Here is a 27,580-nt window from a genome sequence, read left to right as displayed (position 1 = left end):
TACCAATTTCCACAGTTGGAACGAGCTCTATGGACGCTTTGCGCGTCGACACCATCAATTTGGTCTTTTCGCCGTTTACCGCCAGACCCACTTTCGCAGATTCTGCTTCGACCTTCCTAAAGGTATCAGTTACTTCCTTTACTGATCGTCCCATGATGTCTATGTCATCAGCATAGGCAAGTAACATGTGGCTATTGGTGTAAATTGTGCCATTTCTTTTGACATTTGCATCTCGTATTACCTTTTCCAGCAAAATGTTGAATAGGTCACACGAAAGGCTGTCTCCTTGTCTGAAACCTCTTTTGGTTCAAAATTCTTCGGAGAGGTTCTTTCCAATTTTAACTGAGGACCTAGTATCAGTTAAAGTCATCTTACAAAGCCGGATGAGCTTTGCGGGGATACCAAATTCAGACATTGCGTGGAATACCTTTGATCGGAGGGGACTGTCGAATGCTGCTTTATAATCGACAAAAAGGTGAAATATGTCGATCTGCATCTCTTGGGTCTTCTCTAGGATTTGCCGCTGGGTAAATATCTGGTCAATGGTGGATTTGCCAGGTCTAAAGCCACATTGGTATGGTCCAATTATTTCGTTGACCATTGGCTTTAGTCGTTCGCACAATATCCCTGACACTATCTTATAGGCAATAGGGAGAAGACTTATGCCCCTATAGTTTGAGCATACAGTCTTATCTCCTTTCTTGTGGACGGGACATAGGATGCTCAGGTTCCAATCGTCGGGTACGCGTTCTTCCTGCCAGATGGTGCTAACTAGCTGATGCATACACCTTATCAGCGCGTCGCCTCCGGTTTTAAACAGCTCGGCTGGTAAGCCATCGGCTCCTGCTGCTTTATTATTCTTCAGCCGGTTGATTGCTATTTTTACCTCATCTTGGCCGGGCGGTATACATTCTATACCATCTTCTGGGATTGGATCTGTGGTATCATCGTCTTCGCTACTATTGGATACCAGCAGATTCGAGAAATGTTCCTTCCATATCCTGAGCACGCTATCTGTATCTGTTACCAGATTACCTTGCTGGTCTCTACAGGAGGATGTGCCTGTACCAAAGCCATCTGTTTGATGTTTCACTCTTTGGTACAATTTTCGGACTTCATTCTGGCTCCTGTACATCTCGATTTTTTCACACTCCCGCTTTTCCATTTCTCTCTTTTTCTTGCGGAAAAGACGTTTCTCTTCTCTCCTTTTCGCCCGATATCTCTCTCGCGCGCTACGCGTTGCTACTGATTGCAAAGTAGCCTATATGCCGCATTTTTCTCTTCGGTAGCAGCACGACACTCCTGGTCATACCATGAATTCCTTTGTGGAGGTCTCTGGAATCCAAGTATGGATTTTGCGGCTGTTTGCATGGAGTGGGCAATATGTTGCCATTGTGTTGTTATGTTATCGGGGCAAGGAGTGCTCGCGTTAAGCAATTGGGCTAGTTGAGTGGAATATGCTGTGGCTATCTGTTGTGTTTGCAGCCTATCGATGTCCAACTTCCGCGTTGAGTCTGTTCGTGCTTTATTTGCAACGTTTAGACGGGTACGTACCTTTGCTGCAACAAGGTAGTGGTCCGAATTTGTTTGCGCCTCGGAACGATCGTACATCCAACACGCTGGATGAATGTCCTCCATCTATTACAACATGATCAATTTGATTACTTGTTCTTTGATCTGGAGACAGCCAGGTGCCCTTATGAATATCGAGATGATTAAATCTGGTACTGCTAACTACCATGTTTTTTGCAGCTGCAAAGTCTATCAGCCTCATAACATTGTCAGATGTTTCACTGTGGAGACTGAATTTCCCGACTGTTGGGCCAAAGATATTCTCCTTTCCAATTTTGGCATTAAAATCGCCTAGAATGATTTTAATGTCATGGGCAGGGCAACGGTCTAAAATAATATAATCTAAAATATATCTTTGGTCTGTTCGTCCTTTTCTTCAGTGGGAGCATGAGCGCAAATAAAGCTGATGTTGAAGAATTTAGCTTTTATTCGAAGTGCAGCAAGTCTTTCATTCACTGGGGTGATGCTGGATACTAGATGTTTTAGTCTCCGACTAACTACGAATCCGCAACCAAACTCATGCTTTACGTCATGGCAGCTATAATACAGTGCGTCACCTTTAGGTGTTGTTGTGACGCCTTTCCCAATCCATCGTATTTCCTGTATGTACTTTTCAAGTACGTCTGCCAATGCGAAGACTGCACCTTCTCTATAAAGAGTGCGAACATTCCAGGTGCAGATTCGCAGATCATGGTCCTTAAAACGTTTGCAGGGTTCGTCAACTTTAGAGGGGTTTGTTTTTCTTTTCTTTCGTTTTTTCATAGTAGGATGTTTTTCTAGGGGAGGGTTACTAACCCGACGCCCAAACCCAAGTTTTTAAAGTTCTTATGGGTGAACGCGCGGCACATGTTAGCTCACTACCTTTAACGGGTGTTAAAGGCAGTTCCCCAGGTGACACCACGGGGAGGTCAGTGTCCACTTGAGATGAAAGAGGGACCAAGATAAATTCTGGGCTTTGCCATGTTAAAGCCGGTCAAGACCGTTGCTTGGTATCATTCATCCCCTACATCACCCAAAAAATTACTACTCCAATGTAATCCCCTCAATGCAAAAAGTAGAAATTGTTTTTGCACTGATTCGATTTTATCAGAGTAAAAAGCATATTGCGGATCCCATATGACAGACCCGTATTCTAATATAGGCCTGACAAGGGAAGTGAATAATTGCTTTGTTATATATGGATCAGAAAACTCTTTGGTCCATCTTTTTATAAATCCTAAGACACCATAGGCTTTATTTACCATAGAAATTACATGATTATTAAAATTTAATTTTTGATCCATTAAAATGCCAAGATCAACAAACTATTCAACAGAAGATAAAACAAAATCATTAATAATGAATTGATTTATTAAAGAAGATGATCTGGAAAAACACATATGTTTACATGTATTCAAATTTAAATCCATACAATTTACCTTACACCACTGAAAAAGGTTATTTAAATCATTTTGAAATAAATCAGCTTGCTTCACAGAATTATGGGTAATGAACAACTTAACATCATCTGCATACATTAGAAATTTTGAGTGCATTATTGAACTTGGTAAATCGTTTATAAACAAAAGAAAAAGAACCGGTCCAAGGTGACTTCCCTGTGGAACACCCGACGGAACAAAAATCGACTTTGATAAACATCCCTCAAACAGAACAATTTGAGATCTATTTTGCAAATAGGATGCTATCCACTTGAGTTTGTTTTGTATTGAAGCCTATATAATCTAATTTATGTAGCAGAAGCTTATGATTGACTCTGTCAAAAGCTTTGCTAAAATCTGTATAGATTGTATCAGTCTGATAACGCTGAACAAATCTTTTTATTACAATCGATGTAAATTCAATCAGATTTGTTATTGTTGAGAAACCACTGCGGATGCTGATATGGACTTAGCATGGGTTGAATTTTGATGGAAATTACATCCGTGATTAGTTTTTCAAATAGTTTAGGAATTGCACTTAATTTTGCAATTCCTCTATAATTCGAAACATTTGATAGACTGCCAGATTTGTGTAGAGGAATAATGTAAGATTTTTTCCATAAAGTTGGAAAATGACCAAATTTAAGGGAATAATTAAACAGTTGTGTTAAAGGAGTTGATAATGTAGCGGAAGAAAACTTAAGAATTATACTGGGAATCCCGTCAGGGCCTGGACTTTTTATTGACTTTAAAGTTCGCAAACTTCTGAAAACGTCTTGAGTTTTTAAATAAGGCATACTTATTTGGTCTATCTTAGATTACTTGTAAGGGTAAGGGTCTCTAATTTGACACACTGCATTTGAATAGGTTGTAGTAAAGAATTTTTTTAAACCTTCAGCTATATCAGTGTTATTTACAAATTCTTTGTCATTGAATTTCAGGTTAACAAATTCATAAAAGGATTTTGGATTTGATTTAAAATTATCCTTAATCTTGTTGAGGTAAAGATTATACAACCTACTGGACTCTAAAGTATACTTGGATCGAGCAAGGGAATAATTGGCATAGTATATAGAAGAGCCAGTTTTTTTATATTTCCGAAAAAGCTTATTCTTGGAATTTTTTATAGACGAAAGTTCGGATGTTTTCCATGGATATTTACCGGAGTTTTTCATTCTGACATTAGGGACACGCTCTGAGACAAATTTATTAAGGATATCATAAAATTTAAGTATTACAAATTCAAGGTCTTCGTCGTGACTCTTACATAGACATACTGATGTCCAGTCTACGGAAGAAATAAGGGAGTTGAGCTTTCTAAAATCGGTTTTTTTTTTTTAAATCAGGAACGGATTTCATTAATTTAGAATGAGTTTCTACTATGTTATTATTTATCATGGATATACATAATGTAGGGTGATGATTGTCTTCAGGTGAAGAAATTGGAAAAATTCGGGTTATTTCGAAATATTGTGTAACATTTACAAAAGCTAAATCAAGAATTCTGTCATAGCTATTAATTATATTATTTATTTGATGAACATTGAGGTCAAAAAAACGATTAACAATCTCAAATGTATCTTGATTTGTATTTGCGTCGGATGTTAAGGGAGTTAGTGCTTCAGAATCAGGCAATTGAAGTCAATTAACAGACGGCATATTAAAATCGCCAATAACCAAAATTCTATCAGAATCATTCATGTTTTTAATTACTGAGTTTACTGACAAATAACTTATAATTACCTAATTCAATAGATGTGGCAATAATTTCAATATCAGAAAAGTTAGGTTCAATTATGTTAGCGGAATATTTAGAATCAACTGAAATAATGACTCCTCCGCCTTTTTTTATTAATACGATCCTTTCTAAACACTTGATAGTTAGAACATAAATTGTAGTGCCTTCCAGTTCGAAAGTTTGATAGATTGGCAGTGGCTTAGAACGCTAAGACTATAGTTGTGTAGTTCCGGAACGAACTAGTTCCAAGGAACTATTCCGGACAAGGAACTATTGGAACTATATCCGGCTGTTTCATTTATATAGTTCCTTTAGTTCATATAGTTCCATCCGTGCATATAATTCCTTTCATTTATATAATTCATTTCCTTTCTTCGATTTTTCACGTTCGGTTCCTTCATCATTCAGATGCGGCCACATTGTTAAATAAACGTAAATCACATCCTCGTTACATTAGATCTGTTCCTTTACGTGCAAGAATCTTCAAGTTTTACCACTTCTTACTTTTTACAATTCATCTACCTGTAGTGTATTCAATATTATATTTCATACACATGGCAACTCTGTTTCTATGTTATAAATTCTCTTTCTATTAATGTATCTTTTGTACTAATTAACTATTCACTACATTTTTGGTAACTGCCATTTTGCTTACTAGTTACAATCTTTTTGTTCACTTCGATTTCAACCATCAAACAGATCAAACGTTCAACCTCCATTTTCGATTAATATTAAACTTTGTTGTGTAAAGTATTTAATAAAGAATTATTGAATTAAATCTTATTCATCGCGTGCTTATTTTCATTTCAAAATACACAACAAAGATTGGCGACGAGTGTAAAGTCAATTTCAATAAACTTTGAATAAGAATCTGTGCATAAATTAAATAAATTCCTTTAACTTTTGCAACGCAAAATGGAGTCAGCTCAATTGGCGCAACTTCTAGAAGCCATTAATACAATGGCAACAGCTATGAAGAACCAACAAGCATCGTCTGCAACAACATCTACCAGTGTCAACATTATTACAAACTTCGATCAATTTGAACCTACAAAAGAAAGCTTCAAAACGTATAAAGAGCGTTTAGAATTGCATCTGCAGTTAAAAGGTGTATTCGACGATAAAATAACTAGTGCTAAATTGTTGTTGCAATACATTGGGTCATCAACATATTCAACGCTAGCAACATTAGCAGCCCCAAGAAACATAAGTGATTTGAGTTATGATGAAATAATTCAAGTTCTAACTACACATTTTTGTCCGAAAAAGAATGTTTTGGTTGAACAACATCGATTCCTTTGTGAAGTTCAAAATGAGAACCAAAACATTTCTGAATTCGTAGCAGTTCTACAACAACGTTCAAGTGAATGTAAGTTTGAGTGTGAATGCAGAAAATCTGTGGCGGAGATATTTTTGCGCTCTCAATTTATAAGAGGCTTGCGAGATACACATATATGCAAAATATATATAAAATGCAAAATTAACAAAAATACATTAAAGTGCCGCTTATGTGGGAGAATCGGTCATGTAGAAGAAGTATGTATAAAAGCAAAACTGAACCAAAGTAAATCAACAGTAAATAAACACACACACCTGATCGATGAGTGCAACCAGCTGATCCGTTCACAAAGTGTTTCAAGTTTGTCTCACGGAACATACCCCACAGATGATTGTTTTGGAATAAACAAAATTATCGATACCAACCAAAACAATAAGCGAACGTCAACAAAAGATAATGAAAAGTTCTACGCGGAATTACAAGTAGAAGGAAGAAAACAAAAGTTTGAAGTGGATTCTGGTGCGTGCCACACATTAATTTCGCAAAATCAATATAAAAAATTACATATTAATAATCCAATAAGGAAATCAAAAATTACATTTCGATCCTACACAGGGGAAGTTATTGTGCCTGTGGGTGTTGTGGACGTTCAAATAAAATACAAAAACAAGACATCAAACGAAGAAATGTATATAGTGAATTCAAATTGTTCTACAGTATTGGGGCGTGGATGGATACGCCGCTTTAACATAAATTTCAATGAAATCGACTTCTATGGTACAAACTGCGATGTGACCAACCAGAAATATAGAAAAATCAAACATACATGATTTCGGAACACATACAAGCGCTGTTTAAGCCTGGGAGAAATGGCGAAAGTTCCAGATTTTAAATTTGCGTTAGTCAACACGTCAATGAATTCAACATATTCGAATCAATCAACGTTCAAATAGATTCAACATCAGCTATTTTGACGGAACCTGCTTCAAAAATCAAGTCCTCAATCAATATGCCGTACTTATCAATATTCAACTTTCAAGCCGAAAAGATGTTCTCCTGTGAGAGCAGTCCTTATTAAGCCTGGGAGACTGTAGTGTATTCAATATTATATTTCATACACATGGCAACTCTGTTTCTATGTTATAAATTCTCTTTCTATTAATGTATCTTTTGTACTAATTAACTATTCGCTACATTTTTGGTAACTGCCATTTTGCTTACTAGTTACAATCTTTTTGTTCACTTCGATTTCAACCATCAAACAGATCAAACGTTCAGCCTCCATTTTCGATTAATATTAAACTTTGTTGTGTTAAGTATTTAATAAAGAATTATTGAATTAAATCTTATTCATCGCGTGCTTATTTTCATTTCAAAATACACAACATACCAAAAGATGAAAACAAAAAGAAAAATTCGTTAAACTACTTCAATCTCGGAACTATTTGGAATGAAGGAAATAAAAAGAACGAGAAACGAGAAAGATGCATTGAACTATATCTGTCTCGGAACTATTTGGAACGAAGGAAATAGAAAGAACGACGAAAGAAAAAGATTCATTGAACTATATCGCTCTCGGAACTATGGAACTATATTAAGGAACTAGTTCCTTTTGGCAAATGGAACTAGAAAGATCGATCCGCTCCAGGAACTATATTGCCCAACTCTAGCTAAGACGTCGGCAGCATTGTATGTTTGTAGGGGAGATCCCAGGTTCAAACCTCAGCCGGGCTCATGCTATGTATGAATTTTTTTTAATTGTTGTCTTATTAGGACGAAGGTCATTTATTTGTGAGAGTTTTATTGAAAACGTGATATCTAACGAAGGCCACACACATCCTATTAAATAAAGCTCTCACAAATAAATGACCTTCGTCCTGATAAGTCAATAATTAAATAAAATTCATAGCATGAGCACGGCTGATGTTTGATCCTGGAACCTATATGTGTGTGTATTGAAGAAGGATTCTTGTAAGACCAGAGACACTAGGTTGACTTGATAGTAAAAAGGCTTCAAAAATATTCATAACTGCAAATTTGCAATAAGTTTAGCAGTACATCTAATATGCCTGATGAGCTGACTAACCACCAGCGAAACGATCATAGCATATTGGTTGGATGTGTGTGGACTTCGCTATATATCACTTTTTCAATGCAAACTCCTTAGGTCACGATAGCTCAATTAATTCAATTAAAAAAGTGGTTTCACATAAAAAAAAAAAATATCAAGAGAAATTAATTGTGAAGAACGCCTTGAAAATTTAATTATTTCATATTGCCTGGAAATTGAGCTGGGAACAAACATGGAAGATTTCAAGATTGAGAAATTACATGGAACTGAGAATTGGTTTTCTTGGAAGTTCCAGATATGTATTATTTGGAAGTCAATGGGTCTCTTCAAGTTTGCTGATGGTTCATGCTATATGAACTGGGGTTGGAGATGGCAATAACAGTTTGGAGAACTCGGAGCGGACTGACATCAAGGCGCAAAGGATTATAATATCAACAATTGACAATTCCATGATGAAATATGTGATGTGCTGTAAGGAATGTAAGGAAATGTGGGAGAAGCTAAAGGCGATTTACGAGAGTCAATCGGAAGTAAGTGTTCATTTACTGCAACACCAATTTTATGAAATGCAGAAAAGTTTAGAAGACAACATTGAAACCCATATTGCAAAAATTAAAGAGATTGCTGAAATATTGAAGAACTTGGGTGAACCTCTATCAGAAAATATGATAATGACGAAGGTGCTTATGACGTTACCGCCTGTACATAACCATTTTGTTACTGCATGGGAGTCATATGCTGACGATAAAAGGAATTTGAAAAATTTTACAAGCCGGCTTATGCTAGAACAAGCTCGTCTGAACCGTGACAAGATAGAGTCGAATGCATTTCAAGTAAAGAAGCAAAATCAACGTAATAGCCTGTTTAGACTAGTCATTTTAAATCGACTCAATTTATAAATCCAATTTTCAAATCCTAGTTGTTTAGACTAGTCTAAAATGATATAAGATGCCAGTCAGCTGATCTTTGTTTACGTATACATACGCGAATTTGCAAAAAGAAAATTAAAAATGGAATGGAATACTTCACAAAATAATCTGACAAATTGCTTTTAAATATGTTGTTTACAATTTATATTAAATTAAAGCTACATCCATTTTACTTTTATTTCATATTTTGTTCTATTCTTCCGCTTCTGTTTGTTTTTGTTCTTTTGTGTTTACAGTTATTTGAAAAATGTAAATAATAGGGTTATGACTTTTTTACATCCTCATATCCCTGTGTCATATTTTGAGGGGCTTTTGCATAAGATTAGATAAAATATTAATTGCAAGGAGTTTCGATAGAAAAAAGCTCAGGTACAAAAAGCTTTTAAAGTTGTTATAGATGAGCTTTTTGGAAAAAATTTTGGAGTCACTTTAAGCACATAAATAACTCAAAACAATCGTTAAAGCCACACGACATATCCAGAATGACAAGCTTTTTTTCCTCACCAAATTTTTTCGTCCTATTATTACATACATATAATTTTATATCATATATAGCTTTATTCCATGTATCACATAAATTGAATGTGGTTTGTGCGGGACCTTTTTCAATATTTAAATGGAATAATAGTTATTTTAGTCATTAATAGGCAAAATGTCATTTATTCGTGCAACAGGAAAAAAAACTGGGGGCAACATTTTTTTCATTTCATAGGATTTTCCAAAAAAAAAATTTCAAACGTTGTTACTTTTTGGCATTATTAGGCAAAAGTTCATTCACTCTCGATACAGGAAATCATTTTTGAGAAAAAAAGTGAAAAAGTCATAACCCTAGTAAATAAACGACACATGAACATAGTTGCCAATATTGGTACAGACTGCAATAGTTGCATTTTTAGGAGCAAAAAGCAGTGTTGTATATCAAAATATTTCGATTTAATATTTGATTTAAAACAAATCCAAGTTTTGAGTTGATTTAATTTTGTATAGTAAATCCGGGGGATTTGGGTGGATTAAGTAAGCACTTAAATCGAGATAATGCCCTTAATCATCGTATAAGGATATAGTCTAAACGGGCTATAAGCAAAAGGAAAACAAAATCCTTTTTGAAAAAATTATAGTCCATTGTGGAAGAAAAGTGAAAGCAGAAAGCCAAACAAGAATGATGGTAAATGTATTTTTAAATGCCGATGTGAAATGGATTGTCGGTTCTGGTGCATCGGAGCACATGACATCAAATCGGGAATGATTTTCGAGTTATCGATAGTAAAGATTGGGGATGGATCAACACTTAATGCAATTGGTTGAAGGGAACATGGTTTTAAGCAAAAGTTCCTTGAAAACGTTTTGTTTGTTCCAAATTTCAAAGTAAATTTACTTTCTGCGACAACTGCAATGGATAAAGAATACAAGATGGAGTCAAATAAAGATGTTTGCAAATATATTCGAGATGGCCGAAATGAGGCATTGGCTTATCGCAGTGGCAATCTGCCGATTTATGTGGCCCAATGAAACAAGTATCTGTTGGTGGATCCAAATATTTCTTACTTTTGAAGGATGATTTTTCTCGCCACAAATGGTTATACATATTTCCTTAAACATAAATCTAAAGTTTCATAATGCATAATAGATTTTCTCAAAATGGTCGGAATTCAGAAAATTACAATAAGAAAGTCCAGAACAGACAATGGAACAGAATTCGTTAATAGAAATGTTCATACGATATTCAATAAATATGGCAACACCAAAAAATCGATTCCTTATACACCTGAACAAAAGGGATCTGCGGAATGGGAAATTCAAACTGTTGTAGAGTTGGCAAGAATGTTACTACATGCTAAACAATTGAATAAGGAGTTGTGCATCATGCAGTTTATTTCTTGAACAGAGCTGGACCAAGTTCAGGGGAAAATAAATCACCATGTGAATTGTGTAACAAAAATCAGCCAAATGTAGCCATTCGAGACTTTTAGGTATTTGGAACTGCAATTTTTGCACATATTCCGAAACAAGCAAGAAAGAAATGGGATACAAAAAGCAAGAAAGGGATATTTGTTGGTTACAATTACTTTGAAATTAAAAAGAAAGTTGAAGTTTTTAGAAATGTAATTTTTTGTAATGAATTGAACATGGGACAAAAGAAGGAAGAAAACGAAATTTCAGATGTGGTCAAAATAACATTTGAGAATTCAAATGAATGCAGCTCAGCAATAGCAAATCAGAACGGTTTCACCACAATATAATATTCAAGAAAGGGAAGTTAATCAAGATGAAATTGAATCTTTCCCAGAGCATGTTGTTCAAGGGGCAGAATGTTTAGATAATATTAGCGGAAGCAGATCGACAGAGGCTGAATTGGTTTCCAATAATTCAAAATTGCCTTCATCTGTGGAAATAGTTGAGAATAGTAATGCTGTCTCCAGAGATGACCGCACAATATATATTTTGCGTCAAGGCCGAGATTAAATATTGATGAACTATTCTTATCCGCAATGGATGAAAGAGAACCAATGACGTATGAAGAGACTTTAACATCAGATGAAGCAAGTAAATGGAAGCATGCCATGGATGAAGAATACACATCGTTTGTTAAAATAATACATGTGTTCTTTGTGGATTTATATGAACTCAAACAAGCTCCGAGGTGTTTCAATGAGACATTTTTAAATGTAATGGAAAAATTCAATATGAAGATAAGCAGTGCTGACTCCTGCGTATATATGTATTAAAAACGTGAAGGGATCAAAAATCATATAGCAATGTATGTTGATTATGGTTTATTAATATACAATGATGAAAAATAGCCAATGATTTGATTACATATTTAAAGAAATATTTGGAAATGAAGGAATGCAAAATAGATAAATTTCTTGGTTAAAAAATGGATCAATGTTTCTACATCAACGACAATATACTGAAAAGGTTTTAACTAAATTTGGAATGATGGACAGCAATAATTGTTTCAACACCTATGGAAACTGGTTTAGCAAATAGTTTCCTCAAAAATGTAAAAAATGATAATTATAGGAATTTGATTGGATCTTTGTTATACCTATCGGTTATTAGTCGCCCGGATATTGCTTATGCAGTGGGACACTTAAGTAGATTTATGCAAAATCCTTCTCAAATATATATATAGCATTTCCAAATTAAATGAAACCTTTTCCAAATTAAATGAAACCTTTTCCAAATTAACCGAAACCTTTTCCAAATTAAATGAAACCTTTTCCAACGGAAATGAAACCTTTTCCAGATGAAATGAAACCTTTTCCAGATGAAATGAAACCTTTTCCAATTGAAATGAAACCTTTTCCATTTGAAATGAAACTTTTTCCAAATCAAATGAAACCTTTATTTTTTATTATAAGAACTTGAAACTAATATTGATTTTTATTGTTTTAAATTAAAATGTTAACATAAATTGATGTAATTAAAACAAATATAGTTATATATGTATGTTTTTCGTTAATAAACCTTACAGTAGTGTGATTTTGTAATTCATTTTTACCTTTACCGACAAAAATCGGTAAAATTAAATCGCAAAATTATTATAGAAAATTTTCAATAAAAGTTGGCATCACTGTTGCTATCGGTAAAGGTTAGCGACTACTTTTTATTCATCGTTAACTTGCCGAAAAAAATCGTTAATTACCGAAATTATGGGCATTTTAATTTTAACGACTTTTGTCGGTAAGGACAACAATGTGTTACAGAATCTCATTACAGGTATCATTGTTTTTTTTTTTCGACTCTTTTTGAGCTCTTATTTCATAATCTTAACTTTATTTTTATCAATAAACAAAAAACAAAAACTGAAATTCTTTATGGTTTTGTTAAAATCGATCTGGAAATGAGAAATATATCAATTGACTATGTTAACATAATAATTTTCTTACGTAGTCAGTCCCTTCAGTTTTCTTCTCGGGAAACTTTCAATACAATGGCCAGTTCCAACAATCTTCCTGATTTTTCTGTTGAATGCTGCGCTCTATCGTCTCAGTGAAGGATCGCGAAGTTCAGTTGTAGCGCAGCATTTTATTTTTGAAAATGCATTCTAAATCCGTTGAACTTTGGGAATATGGCTGCAGGAATTTAAGTTGATATCTGTTTAATTCTAATAAAGTTCTTGTCTTATTCCTCTTACGAATTTACTGATTGTCAATTATCAGAAACGAGTTTTCTAATTCCAAGTCTGTTGTAATCTTCCCCAAAATACATTCTTTAAATTGTTTGAATTGTTTGAAATTCACACTTAAACTTGAAATTATATTACGGTACACAAAACCCCCGATTTTATTCACTGCCATTAGAGTTACATATCGATCTTATAAAGTAGGAAGCACAATCTGAGGATTAAATCCACTATCTTCTATAAATATTAAATGTTCCCTTTGTTGAAGTATCCATTTTGGAAAATACCGAGCCTGTTTTTTTTTTAACTCCGACGTTTTAGGCTCTTTCTATATATTTGGACTGAGGCTGTTTTTAAAATAATTTTCAATTTCCGTATTTCATTTTTAAGGTTTGGAAAACATAGTTTTTTATTGTTAAGACTGAAGTAAAAACTATGAAATAATAACTAAAAAAACAAAAAATAAAAATAAAAAACAATGATGCTTGTAACGCTTATTCACAAATTCATTCCTATATAACTATATTTGTTATAATAACATCAATTGATGTTATTATTTTATTTTAAAAAAATAAAAATCAATATCAGTTTATTGTTCATTATAATAAAAAATAAAGGTTTCATTTAATTTGGAAAAAGTTTCATTTCAATTGGAAAAGGTTTCATTTCAATTGGAAAGGGTTTCATTTCCGTTGGAAAAGGTTTCATTTAATTTGGAAAAGGTTTCGTTTAATTTGGAAAAGGTTTCATTTAATTTGGAAAAGGTTTCATTTAATTTGGAAAAGGTTTCATTTAATCTGGAAATGCTATATATCAATGCTGCCAAACGTATATTACGATATCTTAAGGGAACATTGCATTATGGACTATTCTATTCCGGTATTCCGGTAGCGATGACTGGACCCTTGTAGCTTATTACGACTCTGATTTTGCACGTGATAACAATAGCAAAACAGCATCAGGTATGGTAACACAATTGGGGATTGTACGGTTTTATGGTTATCGCAGCAACAACATACTGTCGCATTGTCAACAACCAAAGCTGAGTACATTGCAGCAACTGAGGCTGCAAAACACTTACAGCCTGTTTTTGTAAAAAAATGACGTTTGTATTCGTGTGACAAACAAATGAAAGCGTTTCATGTTCGTATTTTTTTGTTCTCGTAACAAAATCGGACGAACGAATACGTCAGAAATAAACGAATGGAAAAGAACCATCGAACAGTTTGTAAGAAATTTGTTAAATGTTACAATTTGTCCAAACTAATGTTAAGATTTTTTTGTTTGTATAATGTTTTTTAGTATAATATTTAGGGAAAGTATTATTGGAAATGTTATATACTGTATAGAAATTACTTTGTTAGAAATCTTTTTATATCAAAAAAATGCCTTGCTATAATAGTTTTATATACATACATTGAAAATTTGTATTTTTGATTAGTCTGTTCAAATATATCCACAGACAAAGTTCTAAACTATTAACATTTTTTTAACTGAGACAATTGTGGATAAAATGTTGCCGAGAAGGCTGAGCGTTCCGTTGATAAGCTCGGGGCTAATTGACATATACTAGGGTGTCCAAAACCAAAACCGGTTTTGAGTTACAAAACCGAAACCGGTTTTCGTCAAAAATGTAATTTTCGGTTAACCAGTTTTAAAGAAATAGTAATATTTTTAATATTAAATTAAAATTGTATTCTTGAAACTGAACTAAACTTAACTAATACAACGTACGGGCCAAATTGTAAATGTCAGATACCTTTAAATTTGAAAAATATTTTGTGTAAAATGTATAGTTGTGCCAATCTAGTTCAACTTAACGATCTTTGAACTGCGTATACGTAATATCACAAGGTAGTTTGAATGAACCTCAACCTCAAATAATAGTGCCGGAATCAAACATGCATTGTACTAATTCAAAAACGTATGAGTATTTGAATTAGTACAATGCATGTTTGATTCCGGCACTATTATTTGAGGTTCTCAACGCATGAGGGAGAATCTAGACTTAATAAAATGTAAACTTAATTCATTTGGTACTTAAAACAAACAAAAAAACAACAATCCACACCGCGAGATTGAATATCAAATAACAGGGATATTATGAGATAATTATATAATAACGAAGTCGTTATATTAATTTACCCCTTTCCACACATTTTTAATCAAATATTTATCAATTATGAGCTATTATGTACCTATTTTACAAATCCGGTTTAGAAATATTTTGAAAATTTCGCTTAACCGAAACCCGTTTTGTTTGGAAAACACGGTTTTTTTGGACACCCTAATCTCAACTCACAAAGTTAGCTGATGAAATATGGGATGTCTTACAGGAATATGAAGTCGCAAGTTTCAGATCTTCCGAAGAATTTGGTAACGAGTACGAAAAGATTGTAGTCTACTTCACTCACACACTTATCTCTTTAAGTGGACTGTATATTAAAAATAGATCCGCGTTTAAACAAGTGATCTCTTTTCTCTACACAAGCAACCCTCACAAGACATCACTATCTTTATTACAAACAAAAATCAAATTTTGTTTTAACTGCAACGAATGGTACTTCTATTCCTACATACGGTAAGAAACTATTGAATGTTAATTTAAATATGGCCTTCTTAATGCTCGACAAAAGTGATCGGTCAGTTGTATTATGTAGCTTTGCCTAAAATATTTGCTGTCGAAAATCGTTAAACAGAACTATTAAGAAAGTATCCAACTCTCATAGCTGAACCTGACTATTCAAATCCAGTTAAGCATTCTACTGTGCACTGGCTGGTGACCCATTTCACTGCCCTGAAGATTGGACCCAGTTAGATTCAATGTAGCGCGAACAGAATTTGAGTATTTAGTTCAGAGTAAGGCAATGGATCTCCCGTGATCGTAAATTACCCAGCAAAATGTTTGATGACAAATGATGAGTTGATTCATGGGTACAAGTGACATGTCATCTATGAAAATTTAGGTGAATCACCGATGACATTTGCAAGGGAGTGAAACACGATTTCACGAATTCATTGTCATAGCATCTTGCACCAGTCCATTGTCATGGCATTTTGCACTAGTTTATTGTCATGACATCTTGCACCAGTTCGTTGTCATGGCATCTTGCACCAGTTCAATGTCATCGCATTTAGCACCAGTTCTTTGTCATGACATTTTGCACCAATGCTTTCGATCCGAATTTTCACCAATCAGAAATAAAATTTGCAGTCCAATTATGCAATTTGTTGAACTAATAAGTAGATAATTTCTATCATCAGATGTAATTTTTCTTTTTTTATGAAATTTTCATACGTAAATTAAATTAAATCAAGCGTAAATTACCCAGCAAAATGTTCGATGACAAATCACGAGTTGAATCATGGCACTATAGGTAATTTGTCCTGTTATTGAGTCAAAAATTAATAACAGCGGAATTAAAGGATTTTTTAACTTTTTAAATTATTTATGTGTAAAAGTGAGATAAAACAAAGATTTTTACAGATAAATTCGGATATAACGAACAACGGTTATAAGCAACTACGTATATAACGAACAAAGCTATTTTTTCCAAAGCCATTTTCATTAGTTTTCTTATACACAAGGAACTGTTGAAAACGATCACGGTAGTAAGTAACAAAAATTTTGTCCCCGCGAGTAGATTTTCCAACGAATTGTTACTACAGTTTTGTATATTTTTGAATATATGTAAATAAATACGAGTTTAGTTCTCCTTTAAGCCGTATCAATGATTAATATGTAAAAGAGAGATAAAATAAAGCTTACTACTGCCGCACCGTTTATAGAAAACCACGGATATACCGAACAATTCGTCGCCATTACTTATTTTACTTGCAATGAAATTGTGAACAACAATATTTTTTATATTTATTATTAATTTCCTCAAACCAAACTTCCACAATATTAAGACTTTTTATTGAGAAGTAACCTAACAAAATCTCATATATATCAAAACGGGTAAAATCGGGTTTTGAAACCTAGTAATACGAAAGCAGAACACTTTCAGTAACGTGTTCTAGGTGGCAAAATCACGGCCAAACACGGCCAATTTAGTATAAGTCTATATGAAGTGAGTTTAAGAAAAATATATTTATTTCTGACTTTTTGAGTTTTTTTAGTCGCTACCAAAAATGTTTTAACTATATTATATATTAAATAAATTCCTCTCGCAATTGCCAATCTATTACATTTTGCATATATTTATATTTGGTTTATTTTTCCGCGGTTTTAAATACATTGAAATGTGCCTCACAATATATTTTTTTAGTTTTTCTTCGAAATTCTCACTTTGACTGCAATTTAAACCGCGATAATGATGATATTTTCAAAAATATCATTCATATTAATATATTTTGACATGTTCTTTTTTCAATGCCAACTAAAAAATTATTATTATTAAAAGTTGCAAAACCGACTTTTTGCCTCAAAAACTGGGCAAATTACCTATAGTGCATGGGTGCAAGTGACATGTCATCTATGAAAATTTAGGTGAATCACCGATGACATTTGCAAGGGAGTGAAACACGCTTTCACGAAAATGTAATTGTAACCCAAACCTATGCATTTTTCCATAATTTTTTTCTTTCTGCTGGATAGAGCGAAATCGCGTCAGCCATTTTTCGAAACGGAATTCTCTGAAAATTTGGCTCTGGACCTCTTACAAATGGGTTTAATTGGAACCGGTATGCAGTTCATATAATTATGTATGTATATGGAAAGATCCATATCCGTTAATCTCGGATTCCCGGGAAAAGTGATTTTCTCTAATTCCCGAAAACCGAAAACCCTACAAAGGCCCACATCTCGGAAAGCATTTGCTTCCGCAATAAATGTTTTATATATTTATGATCAGGGTGACGAGACCTAACTGTAAAAAATTTGGTCCCGAGTTTAATGAAAATATTCAACTTGCTCCGAAAATTTGGTCATTTCGTATTGTAAAATAAAAACTGATTTTAGTACTAAGAGGTTCCTGACTTACAGCCTACTAAAATCCGAATGTGAAAATTTTCCTTTTTGTACACTGTATATTAGTCATTGACAATTGCTTTTTATTTTTTAGGAAAGAAGAACAAGAAAACAAAGGGAACTGTGTTAACCTTGCAGTCGTTCTTATCCGATGGAGAACAACCGCCGTTGGGTGTAACCCAAGTTGCAAAAAATTTACGAAATATAGATGGAGAAGACAGTGACGATGGAGGCAGTGTACTTACTTTAGTCTGTCAACTTCCAACAGCCCCTCGTGCAAGTAGAGTTTTTGATCACAGTAATGTCCCATATAAGCCTCCCTTTATAGCATATGCAACTAATTTACCATTTGACACAACCGATGATGACGTGTACGATTTTTTTAATAACACTAATATATTATCCGTCCGTCTTCCAAGGGAAGATGGGGAATCCGGTAGACTTCGAGGATACGGGTACATTGAATTTGAAACTAGAGATGATTTAATTCAAGCTCTAAGTTTGCCAGATCCTTCTATTAAAGGACGTCGAATTAGAATAGAGTTATCTAATGACAGCGACCACAATTCAAAACAAGGATCAAGAAGAAATTATGAAACACATAATGAGGAAGACAGCAGGGATTGGAGACGTCAAAAGCCAAGAAATGATTTTAATGACCGAGGGAATGATAGGTCACAAAATTCCTCTGCTACTGGAAGCTCCTGGCGTTCTCAAAATCATACTAGTAGAAGTGGCAATACTGCGCCTTTTCACTCTGAGAATAAAATCAACACAACAATGGAGCGACCACGACTTAATTTGAAGCCACGTACATTGCCACTACCCGAACCGGACATTATTTTAAACAAAGGCGAACCAAAAGTTGATGAGAAAAAGTCAACGGAAAAAATTTTTGGATCCGCAAAACCTGTTGACACCACCGCAAGGGATTTAGAAATTGAGAAACGTTTAGCTGACATACGAAAACAGGAATCCAAACAAAAAGATTGTGATATCTTAACAAAGAGTGTAGAAAAGATGAATATGGAAAATACTGCCAAAACTGTATCAACGACATCGAATTGGAGAAAGGGAGACGAGGAAAAAAAAGGTAAATTTTTATATATTGTAAACTTTATTTGGATTGTATTGTATCCTTGAAATGTAAAATGTAAGATAGCATCCTATATTATCCATACAGTATACACTGCATTTTTTATTTTTTATTTCATAGTATAAACAATGCCATGCAGGCCAAAAATACATATTATATATTTAATATCCCTAACATATTGGCTCCTCAGCCGCAAGAAAATTCAAGGAAAATATGAATCCGATTTAAAACAATTTACAAAAATCCGAGAGAAGATTAATTTATAAATACGTTCATTCAAAAGGTGATGTTCTACGTCGAGTAGTATTGCATGAGCTTTAAACCAAATACATGCATTATTCGATTGAGAAAAAATGCGCAGGTCATAGGGTATTTCAATGAAAGAACGCTTAATTATAGGCACAATAATTTCAATTTTCAATTGATTTATTCTGTCCAATTCCAGGTCAAAAACCCTCATTTTAGAAATCGACAAAATAGCAGGATATTTAACTTAACAGAAAAAAAACATTAATTGGAGTGATGCTCCACATAGCACAATAAACACATACATATGTACATGAATGTACATGAATGTGCATGAATAACAAATTATATTATAGGTGAAGCTGTCTCGAAATTCACACTTATGGTATGTTCAAGTACTGCAAGAATCTACTATTTTTTTTAATATTTTTTCCGATAACATTAAGGAAAAAAATGTTATCGTAGTAAAAAATAGTAGCTTCATGCAGGTTCTGGAACAGAGCAATAGTTTGCGTTTGTTTCCCAGCAAAATGAATTGGAAAAAGTGCAATGTAGACTAGTTCTTTCACGGCATGTTTTTAACCGCATTCGGATGCGGAGTCATGAAAAGGCACTCAGATTTTTACATTTTAACAGCATTTGGATGCGATCCAACGATTAACATCCATTTCTCACATTTGAATTGCATCCGGATGCAGTTCAATTGAGTAGTGAAAAGGGCACTCCGTTCGATACATTTTACAAGCAGTTGCTTAGAGATCCCTACAAGCAAGCCAATTTGTAGGTACCAAACAAACAACGACATCATTCTTCCAAAGATAAAAAACAGTGCATAAATGTCTAAAATTTTGTTATAAAATAAAACCAGTGAGCAAAGGCTATACTCGGGACGTTGCCGACTATGTGACACCAGACTGGTTTTCAATTCCATCGATGTCGGATAGGGCCCATGGAAACTTTGAACTCGAGTTAATATATTCCGATTGTACTCAAAATTTGGCAATCTTAAAATCTAACAAAACTAAACACTTTAGGGGGGTGCCGCATAAAAATATTCGTGGGTGGTCTGGCATTAGTCGCACACGGGATCACAGCGATAGGTATGTTGCTGCTTACTGCGCCAGAACATCGCCCAGTGTGTTGTTGTTGTAGCAGCTTCTACAAGTACATGTAAATCTTTATTTCATTGATTCGGCTCTGCCTCCAGCTCCAAGCTCAGAAAGGACGCCACCTGAATTGGATTAATCCAAAGAGAGAGAGAGAGGAGTTAAGTCAGTCGGGTTGGCTGGGCAGTTAAACAGGTGCTGCGTAGTATGAGGACCGGTGCCACATGCTGGGCAGATATTCCGCGTGCCATCAATCCTGGCTCAGTAAGAATTGAGGCGGCTGCACCAACCAGATCTAAGTTGCGCCAACACGACTCCCGTTTGTCTTGGCAGTTGCTGTTCTTCCGCTGCCACGGGTGGTTGATGATCTTCGAGGACTATATTCACACTGTAGGCTGCCAGAGCCTCTGCAACCGCATCAGTATGAATGTCTCTTAAACCTGCCTGGTATGCACGTTGATCTAGAGGTTCTCTTTTATATCTTTGGACCTCTCTCTCTAGATCTCTATAATCCTCCCTAATTTGCCTGGGGGTTCAGGCATATCCACCAGATGGTGATTTGGGTGGTCTTGCCTATAGCATCCAAGCAAGTACTGCATCGTCAACATCCTGTTGTGACGACTCACAGGAAGGATCTTTGTCTCCTCATATAACTGGTCCACTGCAGACATGAGGTGACACCCTGTAGCTGTTCTCAGGGCAGCATTCTGACAGATTTGTAGTTTATCCCATTGCGTATCACTTACGTTAGCAAACCACGCTGGCGCCGCACAACTTACCACTGTCAAGATGGTTTTTGTTTTATAATTTAGGTTTACTTAAAATAAAAAGCAATTCTTCAATAAAATACAAATATACAAAAATAATGTGTGTAGTATGCTTGGGCTTTCTTAAAACCGTCCGCTCTCGATCAACGCTCAACGACGAATAACTCAATCGCTCATTTTGATACTTGACAATTCGGCCTCTCCTGACTCTTCGTCTCTCCTGGACGAACTATCATCGGATTTATCATCGACTTCTAGATTCGGATCACTATAGCACCAGGGCTTCATATGGTCCGTTGACATAACTCCGCAATATCTCCTTTGCTTCAAACTTAAATCGGGCAAGTCCTCTACCAGATAACGATCATTTCCAATGATCTTTGTCACGACATATGGTCCCTTATACCGCGCATCTAACTTATGCGATTCTCCTGTAGGTTGTGGTACCGTATCTATGACCACAAATCGCCTTCCTTGTACTGAGTAGGTTTGGAATGACGACTGTCAAACCTTTCTTTCCACTTTTCCTTTTGGAGGTTGATGTTAGAAGCCGCCTGTTCTCTGATTACCGTTATATCATAATTATCTCGTTGCTCATCCCCATGCGCCTGGATGATTCGATTACAACTGACATCTCTCAAGCTAAAGTTGAATATTAGGTCGTTCGGACTGAACTTCGTAGTAGCATTCGGCTGCGAATTTATACTCCATTGAATCGTTGGTATCTTGGTGTCCCATTCTTTTGTAACATCCGTTAGACATTTCAGAGAATTTAAAACTGTTTGGTTGGCCCGTTCGGCTTGACCATTGGCTCGCGGTGTTCGAACTGCGGTTTGCACATGCTGGATTCCATTCGATTCCACAAACTGTTGGAACTCCTTTGATGTGAACGCCGTTCCCTTATCCGATACAATTCTTCGTGGTTGTCCAAATACTGACATTACATCTTGCAAAGCTGTTATAACAGGGGTAGTTTTTGTATTTCTCGTGGGCTTGATTATTGTGTATTTACTGAACGAGCAAACAATCACTAGGACGTACTGGTTTCCTTTCTTACTTTTAGGGAATGGACCCATGTGGTCGATGTTGATACTTCTGAATGGAATTGGCAATACCTCCTCAATATGTAGTTCACCTTCTGGCTTACCTCCTTTGACCTTGTTGTAGCAACATTCCGGACATGACTGAATATAAGATTTTACATAACGTCTCATTCTCGGGAACCAGAAATCCCGTTGAAGTCTTTGAATAGTTTTCTCTAGACTGAAGTGTCCCAAGTCATCATGACACGCTTTAGTAATTCGCCATCGAACTCTTTCCGGAATTACTAACCTTTTCCCATTATCAACTTTGCGGAATAAGCTTCCATTCTCTACAACATAATCCGTCTTGATTTGCTTTTCATCGTTCGCCTCAACTTGTTTGTGACCGTTGATGACATCGAAAACATGATTGAGCTTGCTATCAGACATTTGCAGTTGATAAACCCAGTCGTTTATATCTGTTGTGAGTGCAAAAACATTTTCGGCCACAGTTCGGGATTGACTTGATGGTAAAGTTGGATATCTGCTCATACCATCCACATGAGTCATCTTTGCACCAGATCGATGAATGACGGTAAAATCAAACTCCTGCAATTTGAACCACCATCTAGCAATACGAGGGGGTAATGGGGACGTTGCCTTGGTTGTTGCAATAGAATTGCAATCCGTGACGATTTTAAAACACTTTCCCTTCAAATAGATTCTGAACCTTTCCAGCGTTTCGACTTTTGCTAGTACCTCGAGTTCATGACTCGCGTATTTATTTTCATTCTCCGTACACTTTCGACTGTAGTAGAAAACTGGACTGAATTCCTCACCTTCACGTTGGAACAATATTCCAGACAAACCTATAGAACAAGCATCTGTATTAGGGTGGGGCGATTTGTGTGGAAGGAAAAAACCTTAATGAGCCCTTAGCGTTTCTGATTCCTGGGATTGAACTGAGCAAAAAAGTCCACTGGACCATATATCTACCGTGAAAATCTAGCCTCCCGATTTTGACTTTAAGTTTTTTATTGACGTTTTTTGGATATTTTGGCATATAACAGCCAAACCATTGAGATCCCCCACAAAAAACCTATAAAGGAATTTCTCATAATTTTCATAAATATGTTTTTTTGTTTTATTCAATATTTATTTTGAAAATTATGAGAAATTCCTTTATAGGTTTTTTGTGGGGTTTTTCAGACATAAACCACTATAACTTAGCCATTTGTTAACCGATTTAAAACAATAATAGCTTATTCACAAGATATTATTCACTCCTTTAAAAGGAAGAAGGACCAAAAGAAATCCGTTGTGAAAAAAATAAGATATGCCCGTTTACAATTTTTGTCTTTGTGTGTTCAAAAAAACGTAGATAAAGAACTTAAAGTCAAAATCGGGAGGCTCGATTTTCATCGTAGATATATGGTCCAGTAGATTTTTTTGCTCAGTTCAATCCCAGGAATCAGAAACGCGAAGGGCCCATTAAGGTTTTCAAATCGCCCCGGCCTAGTCTGTATGTACTTCATGTTCCTTGTTAGGTTCAAACAGTGCCAGAACTGGTTGTGTTGTTATTTTATTCTTAAGCAAGACAAATGCTGTAGAAAATGAATGTGGAGGCACGAGGATCGTTTTCTATTTTATAATTCAGTTCTTTATTGAAGGAAAGATGTAAGACAACTAACTAAACGTTACAAAAGTAAATTATGTATTATGTACAATGATGGATGATATGTGTGACACATGTAATATGGCAGACAATATAAAATGCAATAAATAAGAGAAGAGAGAACATAAATGAGTATGCGTGAATACTGTTGCATTTGTATATAAGAACAATGTTGCCACATCTAATATTATTGTTATTTATCCAGGTATTCTCATAGCAGGGTTCCCAAGCACATATGATGTACAATTGGAAATATCAACACTCCTCCTCAATTGTACACGACTTGTGGCAATGTTCTAAATTTCTCCAGCTTTGACAAAGGTAGTGGTTTAGTCAGCATATCTGCAAGTATTTCTTCGGACTGGCGATAATTACAATCGATGACCTTTTTATCAATATAATCTTTTACGAAGTAATATTTTGTGTCAATATGTTTTGTTCTGTTACTTAACTTCTCCTCCTTTATCAAGTTTAAGCAACTTCTGTTGTCTTCGTAAATTTTCATCGGTTGAACTTGTTGACATCCGAAATCTGCTAGAACGTTTCTCAACCACTTCGCTTCTTTTGCAGCTTCTGACAGCGCGATAAATTCAGTTTCAGTTGTAGACAAAGAAACAAGTGTTTGCTTTTTACAAGCCCAGCTGATTGCACAACCATTTAATAAAAACAAATATCCAGAGTTACTTTTCCGGTCAATTCTGCATTCAGCCCAGTTTGCATCAGCGTATCCGATCAACGTGTTCGGTGTATCAGTCTCACAACTAAGTTTCAAGTACATATCAATTGTTCCTTTAAGATATTTCGCCACACGCTTCAGCTCAATCCAATCTTCTTGCGAAGGACAACTTATTTTCTTTGATAAAATGGATATACTTGCCGCAATATCTGGACGGGTGTTAACAGCAACATACAGCAAGTGACCCAACAGACTTTGATATTCATTATTTCTTAACAACGGATCAGAATTTATTTTTCCATATGATGGTTCTAACGGATACTTTGCAATTTTAGAATCTTGAAGTCCAAATTTGTTAATTACCTCATTGATGTACGTTTTCTGGCCAATTAGAAATTCACCTCTGCTTGTCCTCTTGACTTCAATTCCCAAAAAATTTTGACACTGGACCGAGATTCTTGGTTTCAAAATGATTATTCAACATTTTACCAACATCCGCAATCAAATTTTCATTTCTCGAAGCAACCAACAAATCATCAACATACAGCAATATAAATAATTCTTCCCCATTGATGATTTTGGTGTAACAGCAGGAATCAGCCTTCTCGAAAAACCATTATTAATCAAAATATCATTAATAGCATTGTTCCAAACATTTGCTGCTTGCTTCAAACCGTAAATGCTTTTCTTCAGCTTACAAACCTTGTTTGAATCGCCTTCCACAAAACCAGGTGGTTGCGCCATATAAATGGTCTCCTTCAGTTTTCCATTTAGGAATGCACACTTTACGTCCATATGATGAATTTGCATGTTCTTTTGTCCAGCAATAGAAAGTAATATACGAAACGTTGATTGCCGTGTTACAGGTGCGAATACTTCATCATAATCAGTTCCGTATTTCTGATTGAATCCCTTTGCAACAAGGCGAGCTTTATAGCGTTGAATTTTGCCATCGCTATTAGTTTTTAATTTGTAAATCCATTTACATCCAATCACATTAGCATTTTCAGGTTTAGTAACCAACTCCCAAGTATCATTTTTTAACATAGAATCCATCTCCTCCTGCATCGCAACAGACCACTTTTCTTTTTGTTTCGACAAAACGGCTTCCTTATAAGTCTTTGGTTCGATAATTGATTCGGATTCCATGACACATGCTGAGTATCGAGCAGGACGAACACCTTTATTTCTTCTTGATGATCTACGTAGGACATTTTCGTTTTGATTAACATTACTTGTAGTAGGGACCTCTTCTTCTTCATCATCAGAAAAATATTCCAAATCGCTGCTCAAACTACAGCACGAATCACCACGAGAGTTCATGACGTCATCAGAATCTTTCTCACCTATTTCCCTTTTTGACAAAACGTCGATTTCTAGTTGACTGGGTTGTTTGACTTTATCGCCTTTGGCCTCAACACTTTCATTTGAATTCACAAATCTAAAATCTCTGCTTATTGTCACTTTATTGGTAGCAGTATCAACAAACCGCAATCCTCTGCTTTCTTCGTCATATCCCATGAAGGTTAACAGCTTTGATTTATTATCCAACTTCTTTCTTTGCACATGGGGTATCAAAACATAAGCCTTTGTTCCAAAAATATTTAAATTTTCAATATTTGGTTTTGAACCTTCCCACCTTTCATACGGTGTACACGGAACGGAATTTGAAATCAATCTATTTTGCAGATAATTTGCACACATGACTGCTTCACCCCAATACTGTTTTGGTAATTCAGCTTCTTCCAGAAGCCATCGGGCCATTTCGATCAAATACCGATTTTTTCGTTCAGCCACGCCATTTTGTTGTGGGCAATAGGGGACAGTGAACTGAGATTTTATGCCACGACTACTTAGAAAATCAGCCATATGTTTGGATTTATATTCCCCACCGTTATCCCATCTAAAACATTTGGGATACCTTCCAAATTTATTTTTCACCATTTCAACAAACTCCTTCAATTTTGGGAATACTTCAGATTTTTCATGTAACAGGTATATAACGGTGTAACGGCTATAATCATCAATAAATGTCAACACATGTTTCTTCTTTCGAGGTGTTATTGTTTGCATGGGTCCACAAACGTCTGTGTGGATAACTTCCAACACTTCCCCAGTTCTTGACTTTGACATTTTTGGAAAGGGGTTTTGAGTCAATTTACATTTGGTACATACCTCACAAGTCTTTCTTACGCCGCAATCCACAATATTAAAAATATTTTCCAGCTTACCAACTTGCATTGATTTAACAGCACTGATGTCTCGGTGTCCAAATAATTTATGGTAATAATGTTGGCAACGATCAATTTTGCAAGTAATAACATTTGCCTTTTCGGTACGTTTACAACGCAATTGGTACAAATTGTTGACCAAATCTGCCAAACCGATTTGCACGCCCTTATCGTTGCTTATTTTGCAAATATTACCAGTAAATGTAAAAGTATAACCTCAAGTCGACAATCTCTTCACTGAAAGTAAATTTCCTTTAAATGATGGAATGAAGAGAACATCTTCAACAGTGATGACCACTTCAGCGCCTTTATTATTCATCATTTTAATTTTGCACACTCCTTTACCATTCGAATAAACAGCATCACCATTTGCAATTGTAACCTTTTCACGCCATGATGTATCCAGTTCCATAAATTGATCTTTTGCACTGCAAATATGGCACGTCGCTCCAGAATCAACAACCCATTCACCTTCAGCACCGTTCATGATGAAACACGCATTCTTCACATCTAAATTTTCTTGTGCAATTTTTGCTTTGTGTTGATCCGATTGCTTATTTTTTAACTTCCACCAATTTCTCCTTATGTGCCCAACACCGTGGCAATGGTGACAAATAATTTTCTTTTTGTTTACAACTTTATTCGTTGTTTTC

At 35.2% G+C, this 27,580-nt stretch overlaps 1 protein-coding gene across 2 annotated transcripts in view; it reads left to right on the top strand.

The window, feature by feature from the left end:
- The window catches only part of eIF4B (eukaryotic translation initiation factor 4B), a 211,767-nt gene that overhangs the window by 64,091 nt on the left and 120,096 nt on the right, over positions 1-27,580 (top strand). The window contains exon 2 of one of the 2 annotated variants that reach the window (XM_073955071.1): positions 18,203-19,201. In XM_073955071.1, the coding sequence (XP_073811172.1) occupies positions 18,203-19,201 (999 nt within the window). The remainder of the gene's footprint in view (positions 1-18,202; positions 19,202-27,580) is intronic. The other variant, XM_073955077.1, reaches the window with a different exon arrangement.

Source organism: Musca autumnalis, unplaced genomic scaffold (genome assembly GCF_047663935.1).
Source record: "Musca autumnalis isolate F117 unplaced genomic scaffold, ASM4766393v1 scaffold_1, whole genome shotgun sequence".
Taxonomy (NCBI): domain Eukaryota; kingdom Metazoa; phylum Arthropoda; class Insecta; order Diptera; family Muscidae; genus Musca; species Musca autumnalis.
This window is presented reverse-complemented; position numbering and strand designations above follow the sequence as displayed.